The sequence below is a fragment of the Aquila chrysaetos genome, chromosome 6 (genome assembly GCF_900496995.4).
Source record: "Aquila chrysaetos chrysaetos chromosome 6, bAquChr1.4, whole genome shotgun sequence".
Classification (NCBI taxonomy): domain Eukaryota; kingdom Metazoa; phylum Chordata; class Aves; order Accipitriformes; family Accipitridae; genus Aquila; species Aquila chrysaetos.
The window spans coordinates 27,599,702-27,612,405 of record NC_044009.1 but is presented as its reverse complement, the minus strand read 5'-3'; the positions used below and the strand labels follow the sequence as shown (position 1 = coordinate 27,612,405).

General features: G+C 44.4%; 1 protein-coding gene across 1 annotated transcript in view; it reads right to left on the bottom strand.

Annotated features, from left to right (window-relative positions):
* Positions 1–12,704, bottom strand: part of TTN (titin) — a 244,973-nt gene that overhangs the window by 195,932 nt on the left and 36,337 nt on the right. The window contains exon 44 of the mRNA XM_030019102.1: positions 9,071–9,127. Coding sequence (XP_029874962.1) covers positions 9,071–9,127 — 57 coding nt within the window. The remainder of the gene's footprint in view (positions 1–9,070; positions 9,128–12,704) is intronic.

Below are 12,704 nucleotides of genomic sequence, written 5' to 3'. Positions count from 1 at the left end.
CTAAAAGACCCCTCATGTCACAGCTGACGTATAACATCAGACAATTCATGTCAACTTCCCTAGGGACAGTCTGCTGCCTAATGAATCAGTTAGTGTTACACATCTACACAAGTAATGAATTAAGGATGCATCACGAAGTAATTCTTTCCCAGCACAACGTTGGGTCAGACACTTATGCTTCTCTTTCCTACCACCATTACCTATGAGAAAACACAATTATCTCTGCCTTTTAACAGCGTACAAATATTAAATATTTATCATGGGGTCATGACTGGGAAGAAACTGAAGTCATTGGTATTAGCCTAACCACTTCATGTACTGGGTCATTAGAACTTCCCACTCCTGACTTTAAGTTTATATCGGGCAACACAATTGGGCAAAGTGAATCTTTTAATCAAAAATTACTATCCCAGGTGAGTGACGGGATAGTCTTAAAAGATTATTGAGTTTTTGAGGCATGCTGACCTCAGTGTGAGGACACATCAAACTCAGAAATAAGAACATGCATGAACATAACTGAATGTACTATAGGAATAGTTCTTTTATGCTTAAAATCACCATGCTCCTTAAAGCAGTCTGCAAGGCAATGGACAGCAATTTGTAAATAACTGGAAGAACCTCATGAACAAGTAATCAAAGTAAAAATAATTTTTGCTTAGGGTTGTTGAGCTCAAGGTTTCACCTTGGCATATAGGTAACTGGAAACTTGGCACATGCACTAGAGAGTTATTTAACTTCTGATAAACATTAATTAATAACTTTCATACTTTTAACATACTTTCTTAATCAATTTATCATTGTTTATGTATGATTGATTTAGTTCAGATTTAATTATGTCAGCTACTGCTGATTCCTCCTCATAAATATTAGCATTATTTTAAATACAAAAATATATACTCACATTGAGAACATTAATGTAAAAATCTCTTCTACTGAGAAAATTCCACAGATAACAATTGAACATATTCTACTTATTTCTGGTCATCTTGACATATAGCACACTTAACTGTTACTAACTAAAAAAAAAGAAAAAAGGAATATGTAGAGGTTTAGTTCTAACGTGAAACAAGAATACTGCATAAAAATCTCTCACTTTTTTACTAGTATGCATTTTTTATGAATGACACTAGAATATGGGGACAACCAAAATTATTTTAATGAATTTACAGTTACATCATTGTTTTATTATGCTCCCTCTCCTTTCCCTTTAACTTCTAAAGATACAGTACAAAATATGTTTTCATGTTTATTACTTGGTAATAGAGAAAAAAATCCTGTCCAGTCTCTACTAACGCAAAACTTTCATTCTCTTCCCATTGTGTTGCTTTTTTTTTGCAACAGCGTAATTCCATTGACTTAAAAAAAAAAGTCATTTAATTCCATGAGTCAGTAGAATGAGGCCCATGGATGTAAGAATTTTGCAGTGATAGAAACTGTAAATACAGGATTTAAATCAGTGAGACTCACATGTTCGGAGACAAAATTGTCAGAAGGGGGAATACCAATTCAAGGAGTTCTTTCACAGAACTATATCCAAACTAAACAGCAAGCATAAGTTAGTATTCCATACCTTTAGGTTACAAGAAAAAGATGGTTTCTACATTTTCAGGTGATTTCTAGCCTACATAAACCAATAACAATTGCACTGTTACAGACACACAGGAATATGTACACTATACGAAAAAATTAGTCCTACATAAATGAGTGTCAATTAAAATATCTTTACAAGAATAAGTAAGGAGCTTGGAAGGAGCCTGAAATATACCTCGGTGCAGAAAGTGTGCACAAAATCTATGCACAGATTAAATCTCCCTTAAATTCCCCAATGAAGGCAAGTTTAAGTGAGACACAAATATGCCCACATAGAGTGGTTTTCATCCCTAAAGAGATGAAAAACAATGCCCCTAAAATGAGTGCTGCATTTTTACCTGCAGTGAACGACAGCATAAAAACATTTAGTATTTCAAAAGAGATTCTGAAATAAATTATGGAAATTTAGTGTAATGTTAACACAGCACTAGTCTCAGCAGTTCCTGCCCTGTTAGTAGCTATACATTTGTACTGCCCACTGTCACTTTGCATTAAGTTTTCAATAGTAAGGCTGTGACAGCCCCCCTGCTCTTCCTGCACACAGTACCTGTCCCCTTCCAACAACACCCCATCCTTGTACCAGCGGACACTTGGGTGGGGGGAACCAGTCACGAGACACTGGAAGCATGCTGAGGCACCTACAAATGTACTGCAGTCAGAAATGAGCCTTAGAAATTTGGGAGGGGCTTCTGTGACCTGGAACTCAAAGCTGCAGCTCTCCGAGTCCTCTGCCCTAAACTCAACCCGTTCCTCTTGGGACGGCTCTGCAAACACATCAAAACTAATGTTGACATGCTTCTCCCCTTCCACTTCCCGCTCTTGTTGAGTTGCTGCAAGCAATTGGATTGCTTTCTCTGGGTCGTCTATATGAGGCTTGAACTCAAACTCCAGCTCTATTTCTGACTGGTCACCTGGGCTCACAGTCTCACTCAAAAGCAAGTCACACTTCTGGGGCCTGTGTGGTTCACTGCCCGTGACTGTCTCACTGCTTCCCTTACCACTTCCTCCCTGCTGAGCCATGACTACGAGGGAGCCTTTGCACATTGCTTCTCCCAGCCTATTCATTGCCCGACAGTGATACCAGCCACCATCAGAAGGACCTACATTTTGGACCTTCAGACTGTGAAGTCCCTCCTTCTGACTCACAACATACTTCCCTGTGGCAGGTGTCACACAGGTGTCACCTCTGAACCACTGCACTACTGGGACGGGAGTACCTGTTACCACACACTCAAACACTGCCTCCAAGCCTTCTGTCACTTCAACATCTGCAAAGGGTACGGCAAAGCGGGGAGGCATTTCTGTTACTTGGAAATCAATTTTTACATCCTCATTCTCCCCTGCAGCCAAGCCTGCAGCTTGCTCCAAAAAAGCAAGTGGAAAGACATCCAGGGAGACCACCATGCTCTTCTTATCTGGGCTAAACTCAGGACTGGTTATGATTTTGACCTGCTTCTCAAACTCCTTCACCTCATTTTCATCCAGCTCCACTTCCAGGAGGATTTCCTGTGGTGAAGGTGACCTTGAAGATGTGTTTTGCTCCAGGTCAAAGTGTATAACATGCTGGTGGGTGACAGGGGGTGGCAGTGCTAGTGACTGCTCATCTTCAGACACAACTTCCACCTGTGCGATACTTTTAGCTTCCCCGACAATGTTCACTGCATGGCACAGATACTGTCCTCCATCGGCTTTCTGGGCGTTGGTGATCTCCAGCACACATTTGTTCCCATCATTCTCTATCCGCACTCTCTCATCCAGCTCCACTAGAGATTTATTATGGTACCACTTCACCCCTGGCTTGGGTACACCCACCACCTCGGCCACAAAGCTCAGTGTGCTTCCCTCATACAGCCTCCTCCTGCTCAATGCCTTGAGGAATGCCGGTGGCATCTGCCTGCCTGATGGCTCCAGGGCTTCACAGGGGGTCCTAAACACCTCAGCCTGTGGCTGGTCTGGAGGCTTCTGCCTTCTCTCATAGAGGGGGAGCATGGTCAGGGCATCCATATACTCCCCCGTGGGTGTCCGGTAGCGCTCTGGTGGCGTGCTGTCCCCTGATGCAGACCAGGGTCCCTCAAAGGGTGTGAAGTAGCACTCTGAAGGTGTGTTACATTTTGAACTCTCAGAGGGTGTGGAGTAGTGCTCAGGTGGTGTGCTGTACACTGAGCCTTCAGACGGTGTGGAGTAGCGCTCGGGTGGCGTGCTGCATCCTGAGCCTTCGGATGGTGTGGAGTAGTGCTCAGGTGGTGTGCTGTATCCTGAGCCCTCGGACGGTGTGGAGTAGCGCTCGGGTGTGCTGAGCGGTGTGTGGTAGGATGCTGATGAAGCAGTTTCAAAGATCTCCACTGAGGAGGGAGGTGTGTAGAAGCGGTCTGAATCAGGTGACTCCTCTCCGCTCCCGCTCTCCAGCTCTATAGATATTTCTGACTCAGGAGAGAAGGGCCGGGTGAGTTCCTGCTGGTTGTTGTAATAGTCATAAACCATGCTGAAGGTAACCTCCTCCACTTCCAGTGAAGTGATGGTCTCTCGCTGCTCCTTCTGAACTGTCCCTTTGAGATCTGGAGTTTCCTGCATCCCAGTTGACCTTAAATACTTGGCGAGGGACAAGTCTGGCTCCAGCTCTGATGCTTGAACAGCACTGGGCTCTGGACCTGCAGAAATATCCTCCTGTAGTCCTTCTCCATCCAGGCTATTATCAGAGGCTTCCTCAGTGGGAGTCCTCTTCTTGGCCCAAGACTCCTTCCTTTGCTCCTTCTGTGCCACAGGATCATCCATTATTAAACCAAGTAAGCGTTGCCCAAAAGAGAAGCCCTTGGTTGTGTTTGGTTCCTGTTCAGTGTCCCTGAGCATCTTCTCAGGGGAATCTGTGCTATCTATCTCACAGGTGGAGGTGCTCATTCCTGTCTCAAAGACCTTTCCTATCCCAGAACCTTCTTCCTTCTCAGCCTGATGCCCAGCCTGGGGTTTCTTTTCACATGCAGCTTTTTTCAAGTCGATGATGAAGCTGTCACTCCAGGAGTCTGTGGTCTCCAGTTGTTCTCCACTCTCCCACACATGTGTTTCCTGCACTCCTCTTTGGAAATCTGCTGTGGACTCCACCAGAAAACTATGAGTTTGTCCCTCAAGTGAATCCTCCCCACAGACACTGACCTCTGACTCATTAATTTCTTCAGAACATCCCTCTTCGGCAGCTGTCATGACACTGCCAAGGTCCCCATTAGGGATTTGCAAATCAGCCCTTCTGATTTCTCTTGGCTGTGCCTCTTCCTGGGTACCGACCTCCTCCTGCTTCATCCCGTAGGTCTGACACAGCTCCTCACTCCGAGACATCTCTTCCATAAGCACATCATGTTGGTGCACAGGGGAGCTGAGCCCAGTCACTCCTACCTCCACACTCTCCAGAGCTGTGGGGGTTTGTGCCTGTTCTGTGTCCACAGTCTCTGCAGCTGGAAAAGGCTCCACAAGCTTCTTCAGATCAAATGTGATATTGGTCTCATCAGCCTCAGATGGCAACAGCTGCTCTTTGAAATGCACTTCTTCTAACTGAACCTCAACTTCTCCAGTGAAATCCTGACCCAAGTTTTCCATGCCAGGAGGAGTGAGGATAAGATCCGAAGAAGAGTTGCCCGCATCAGACTCCATTTCTTGCAGCATTTGTCCATCATTGTGCATTTCCCAGCGTGCGGCATCCCCAGCATCAATCATTTCTTCTTTACAAAGATGATCATCAACCTTGATATCCTGTTCAATATCACCTGATCTCTCTTCCTCCTTGGCCTGTTCCTGCTGCTGGTTTTCTGTACAGAAGTCATAAAAGCCAAACTGCTCCTTTGTGGGTGTGCTTGCAATGCTGTCCTGCAGGTGGGGCACACTTGGCTCTTCTACAAGAGGCACATCAGGAGACGTTGCCTCCCAGGCAGGGGCATCACTCTCCTCCTTGTAAACATCACTCCCCTCTTGCACCACAGGTGAAATAGGAATGAAAAATTGTGAATCCTCACACTCCTTTGCCAGAGCAGACTGCTCAGAGGCATGTGTTTGCCCTTTGACTTCCGTAAATGGTGACTTCAAGATGTCCCAGGACATAGTATCTGTATGTGGCGCCACCTTGTCTCCTTCAGCCTCCAGCTCCTCTGAAAAGTGACCTGAGTCCTTGGCCACCAGTTCATGCTCTTCCCTGGACATGCTGGGGTGCAGCTCAGTGGCATCAATCCCAAAGCTGTGTTCCTCGGAGACAGTTTTTCCCCTGTGCTGCCTCATCTCAGAAATACTATCTGTATTCCACACATTTTCTTCTGTATAACCTGTTTCTTGTCTTGCATAAACCTCCATGATATCCAGCACCATCGTCTCCTCCGCCTTGCTTTCCCTGAAGTGAGGAGTTTCCTCACACTCCTCTTCCAACTGCCTACCAGGAGACGGAGACAGCCTCAGGGACAAGGGTAGGTGGGCTTCCTCCTCCTTGGAGCATGTGATCTGCTCCTTGTCACCCTTCCCAAGTGTGCTGAGGCCTTGAAGGTGCAGAACATGGTCCATGGCAGGCAGTTCCTCAGTGCCTCCATCCTTGCTATACAACCTAGCTGCACGGGGCTGCACTGTCAGCTCAGAGGCAGTCTGCGCTGTTCCAGCCACATTCTTGGCCACACAACAATACAGCCCAGCATCCGTGACAGAGACCCCTTGGATGTGTAAGCGGTACATGCCATTCTTGCCTTCCTCAAACCTCAGCCTCTCACTGGCAGAGAGGCTCTGGCCATTCAGTGACCAGGCCACAGCTGGTGGGGGCTGCCCAGACACAGCACATTCCAACACCACTGCCTCCCCTTCATGGCAATGAATGTGTGCTGGGGCTTCTTCCACAATTTGGGGTGGCTCATTTCCCACATCAAATGAAAACTTGAACTTGTGCTTTATGGTGGGAGCAGTCTGCTCTGGAGAGGGCCGCGTGATCTCCCTCATGTCTGTGTCTTGCTCTGGCGTTGGAGTGGGGGCAGTGATTTTGATTTCCACAGGCAGCGACAGCAAGTCTGAGTCTGGAACTGCACTTGGCAGTCCCTGCTCTGCTGTGAAGGCCAGGCCAACTTCTTCCTCCTCCTCCTCCACCTTGTCTTTCTCCCCTTCTTCTTCCTCCTTCACCTTCTTCTCCTCTACCTCCTCCTCCTCTTTCTTCCCTTCCTCTTCCTTCTTTGTGGCCTCATAGGTTGGCATCTGCCGCCTCACATAGAGTGCAGCTGAGGTGCTGACTGTGCCCAGTGGGTTGAAGATCACACAAGTGATGGTGCCACCATGCTGTGGGAGCAGGGATGGGAAGGTCAGTGTAGAGCGGCACTCTGTGGTGTGAACGGCGGTGCCCTGGATGCGCCCCACGGGCTTGGCGTTGTTGTACCAAGTGACCGTGGGCTGTGGGCGGCCATGGAAGAGGCAGGAGAAGGTGCATCTGTGCCCCTCAACAGCCTCCTGGGGCTTGATCTCCTGGACAAAGAGGGGTGGACAGGCCTCCAGGAGCCCACCTGGCATCTTCCATCTCTCACCCATGGCCTTGGGCCTGCAGTACCCCTTCACTACCTGCACTGCGAGGGGCTCTGAGCCATCCATCCTGGTAGCTGCCTCAGGTGGGCTGGGCTTCCCAGGAGGGCCCCCCTGGGGCATGGACATGAGGGATTCCTGCTTCTTTTTCAGTGCTGCCCTCTTTGCCTCCCGCAGCCGCTGCAGCTTCCAACGGATCTCCTCATCTAGCAGCTCCTCAGCATCTGCCACTGTGTCACTGTGCTCCCTACCGCATGTCAGCCCTGGACGGTGAGGCCCCACCAGCGGCAGCCTCTGGAAACGGATGGTTCGTACCATGGCCCGGGCTGGGGAGAGATCCCCAAGCAACTGCTCGGCCTCCTGCCCCTTGTCAAAGGGTGAGCCAGTGCAGCGGAGCACCACCCGCAGCCGGTCCTCCCGCCGCTGCTGCAGCAAGCACTCCCAGCTCTCCTGCATCCACTCTGCTTTCCCTGCAAACCCCAAGCCCTGCTGCTCCCCACTGCGTGCCACCAGCAGTGAGGCAGTGGACTCAGCTGAGCCCTCACTGTTAATAGCAAATACCCTGTAGCTGCCAGCATCGTGCTCCCGCACATCCCGCACCTCCAGGCTGGCACGGTGCGTGTACTCCTCGCTCTCAGTGCGGATCACCTTGCGGCGGTCCTGGCGGAGCGGCCGGTTGTTGTGAAACCAGGCCATGTGGGGCGCCGGGCATGCCACCAGCTTGCACTGGAAGAGTGCAGGGTCCCCCTCCAAGACAGACCTACACTTGAGGCCCTGTGTGAAGATGGGTTTACGGTTCTGGGGGCAAGCCAGCCCCGCCGCTGTCCCAGGTCCCTCAAAGTTCGCCTTGTTGTGCTGCTCTGAAAGAGAAGGAGACTGGGTTACAACATGCCACACTCTGCCTGCTGTCTGACTGAAAAAAATGAAATAGCTATATTGAAATAAAAAATGGGCATGCAACAGATTTCATCACACACCCAGGAAAAAAAAGTAATTCACTCACCATATTTGTTCGAATAAACGCAACGCCTTGCTCTGTTTTAAAGATTGACACGAAAATCGTTCGTTGTCTGTTCTTTCTTCAGACTGTGGAAATTTCTTCTTGAACAAGCAAAAATGAATTTCAAAATAACACGTTCTTCTGCGTGTATGTTTTTGCTGCCTGGAAAAGCTGTGTGTCTTTGAGTGGCAAAGAAGAAAATCTTACCTGACTTGCAGACAGTAGAATAAACGCCCTTTCTGACCCCTCTGTTTGTAGATTAAATGCTCAAACAATTGAGAAAAAATATTTTGAAAGATATTAAAAAAAAGTAAGTCATTAGCTAACATGAAATGAGAAGGCGTTTATTCGAACTAATACAGCCACTAACTTCACAGTGTTATGCACAGGGAAAAAAGCAAGCAACATGAACCACATATGCTATCTGCAAGCCAGGGTAAGAGATGTATAATGATGAATTAATGTATGTAAAAAAAGTGCAAGGAATCAATGGGAATGTGTAGCTTTCACATATCCTAAACAACAAATGCTTTCTAGTATACTTCATCCGTCCATCCAATAGTGTCCATTGAACTGATAAATGTTAGGTTGCTGACTTGTTTAAAAATTATATGATTAAGATTTGTATAACTTCCTTCTGAAGTAAAATATTCCATGCATTCAAAAGGAAATTGAACAAATAAAAGCTCTGTGAACAGCTGCAAAGCATGAAGTAAAAGTTAAGAATATGGCTGCAAAATCATAAATTTCAAGTTTTAAACATATTTTAAAACTTAAATAACCTTATAATGCAGGTAACCCTTTGCATATCAAAACAAACATGCAACATGTTCCAATATGCTTTGAAGTGTGTCTTTCTTCCCCCTTCAGACACTACATGTAAGCAGATAAAAGCTTTTCACAATGTTACTCATTACTGGTACTAATTATTCAGTGTAACATAATTGGTGACTGTACCTTTCACTTCCATTTCAATGTCTTCCTCTAGCTTCTCATGAATAATTTTTTCAGGAGCTAGAATAAAAAGACAAAGATTTTTGAACTATAGTTGCTAAATATGCCAATCATCAACACTTTATGTAGTAAAAACATCCCATGTCTTTTGCAAATATACAGAAATTCACACATACATACACATAAATGCATGCCAAACAATTCAAACACTTGATAAATCTTGAGAACAGAGTAATCAAATGCTTTCAAACTTGTTTGCAATGTACAGTTTTCTCTAAGATTTGCTTTCTTTTTTGCAGGACGAGGGGGGAAGTTTCTAATGTAACATGCCTTTATCATGCCTTAAATCCCTGAAGAAAACATTCCATTCAGCAATCGACAGACTAATGAGATGCTTCTCGTTCCGTATCATCTCCCAGGGAATGAACGTACTGGAATGCAATGATGCTATGCACGAGGAATTGATACTTGGAAGGAACATGCAGTTGCCAACCTGTCACTCTCAGATGGGTGCTGCACTCGGCTTGTCCTGCAGGGTTAACTATTCTGCACTTGTATATACCCTTGTGGTTCTGACCAACTTTCAACAATCTTAAACTGCACAGTGGCCCATCATGTTTTAAGGAACACAATGCAGACTCCTCAACTATTAGCTGATTGCACAGCCAGACCACGCAAGGTGTAGGCACACCTTTCATTATACAAAAGAGTAACACATCATCTCCTTCTTTTACAGTGGTTTCTGAAGGCAGAGTTTCAAGAAACTCTGGTGCTTCGGCACCAGTTTCTGTGATGTCTTCACATGGCACAACGTCAGGATAGTAGACTCTGTTTCTTTGCTTCTCAGTTTCATACGGTCTTTGGGATGTAGATATAAACAAGCTTGAGGTTTTCTTGGAAGATTCTTGCTTGACTTCAGATGCTTTAAACTGACAATCTTTGGCTGCTTTAAAGCTTTTAGTATCTGATTCAAGGGTAATTTTTGTTACTGCTTTGGCTTGTGCTTCTTTTGCTAGGTAAGAATAAAGTTAGGAAAAGGATTAGGTCAGATGTTTTGTAGGAATTAAAAATATCCTTATACTTAGGGGGAAAAACCCAATAATTAGTATTGAAAGAATGTCCAGCATATATGTGCTACAACAACGCTATTAAACATGAGTGATTACACATTTACGAGCTCTATTCCTGCTGGGCTAATTCTAGGTACCAGTTAAGCCTATGGGACTTTCATGGGACCAAGACTTGGTCTGTAATATCTAATATAAGCACATCTTTGCTTTTAATTTATAGCCTCAATTTAGAAAGTAGCAGCAGAAGAGTATATAAAGCACTTTACACAGCTCAAGAGTGAAGAAAGAAACTTCAATATGTAAGAGCCAAATCAACAGGGTCAATGGCTTCCTCATTATTCATGTTAGTTTTCTGCTCTTGATTCCTTTGAGCTCAGCAGAAATACTATCACCTGTCCAGTGTGGTGATAATACAGTTTTGGGTCTTCACTAGTGGTAACACTATTAACTTTTTAACATGCTGATGTCAGGAAGAAGTGGAAGAAGTCTTAGCAAAAATAAATACTTATATGTCAGGGAGATTGAAGGGTAGAAGACAATTCATTAGTGTAATAATACAATACTTGCACCCATTAATCCTTTCAAGTACATTGACCTATATTGCCAACCTTGGAATTAGAACCTTGGATCTATTGCAAACAAGTTGGACCCATAGATTTTGAAATGACCAGGTATCTAGTTCAACATTGCTTATCTGACATTCTTATCTTCCCTAAACTCCAGCTTCAGGAATTCTCAAAATGTAAAAATTCCTACCAGCCTGTTTTGCTTTACATCTTACTGTATATCATGAAGGACATGAGGAATAAAAAGCCTCAGATATCTGTGACTTGCTGGGAAGAGTCATGAAGTTACAATACCAACTTCCTGGTACTGCACATGTCTCTGATGAATAGAGCTGTAAATGTGGAGGAAAAACCCCAAAGCGTTATTACTAGAGCTTCCTCAATTAAATACTGATAATAAAGGAAATATAAGTGAGCTGTAGGGCAGGGATAATGAAGTTGCAAAAGGTAAGTCATAATGTTAAAAGTCAGATAACCACCTTTGACTCTTAGTATTGCAGCAGTTGTTGTCCCTCCATAATCATTATATACAGTACAACTGTATAGTCCTTGATCTGTCAGCTGGGCATTTAGGATTGTGAGCAGTAGGACACTTCCATTTTGTGATATCTTCAATTTTTCAGACACTTCTATCCTTTCACCTTCATGGGCCCAAAGAAACTCAGAGAAGAATTCATTTTCTAGGGCACATATGAACTGAGCAGTGTCACCACATTTCACAGTTAAGTCTCTGAGCTGCAAGAGAATCTTTGGAGGAACATCCTTCATTGCCTGAGCAGTGGTCATAGAGATCCTGGTGCTCTGAGAAGTTTGGGAAAGGATTGTTGTGTGCATGGCTTCCATTTCTTCAACTGATGTAGCCTTCATGGTCAAACTTTCTGATACGCTTTCAAAAACCTGCACACCCAATTCCTGTGATGGTTGTTGCACTGATTTAAATTCTTTTTGATAAGTTTTAATGTTGTTCTTTGTAAGAGGAGCAACATGAACTTCTGATATAGCCTGTGACCGGATAGACTCTTTTACATCTTTCCCAGAACTTTGCCTATCTAGGGCTTGCACTGTGTAATCAAGTAACAAAAATAACAACAATATTAGTATCTAAAGAACTTTACTGGGCCATGCTCTGAACAAAATCAAACAGCATGGAGGATGAAAATGAATGATCTTCATTTGAAAACTCAGCATGCCAGATGCACTACTCTCTTGACACAAAGATTATCCATTCACATACATGAATGACAAGTGATGCCTAAGCTAGTCATGCAGTTGATACACAGTTGATGCTTCTCTCTTCTTTGACTGAAATTGTCCATTTTAGTATTGGAAACTTATTACGGAACTTTTTAAGGAGGTATTTTTCTTTTTTTTCTCCTACAGGATAGTGCAAAATACCTCAGTCCATGCTATAAAGATCACTTATTTACTTGTTTTAAAAATCTGAATGCCTTCATTAAAATGATTCTATTCTTTGACCTGTATCAAGATACAAATTTGCAAATTTCCAAATGTTAAACAGCTTAAACAGAAGAAATGAGAGTGGCTGGGTTACAGATGGTAGGTAATACTAATATTAGCTGGTAAAGAAAAGGTATGAAACAAGGAAAGAAGAACATTAGTAACAGTGTAAAAATGTGGTATACAACAAACTGAATCCCTTTGAAGTAAAAATGGGGCTTTACCTTCTGCAGTCACTGTAAGTGTAGCTGTACAAGTTGTTTCTCCAGCACTATTTCTTGCCTTGCAAGAGTATTGGCCAGCATGCTCTAAGAAAGCATCTACTATTATCAATATAGCTGTGCCTGTAGACTCATCAAAGTGGAAAACTAAGTCTTTTTTTGGCAACATGAGTTGTTGATTATGAAACCACTGGATTTTTGGTTTGGGCATGCCAGAGACTCTAGCTTGAAATCTGACTGATTCCCCACTGCATACCCTGCAGCTTGAAATAGGCTGGATAAAGGTGGGCCTTTGGCCAATAGACTCCTCCTTAAGTGAAAC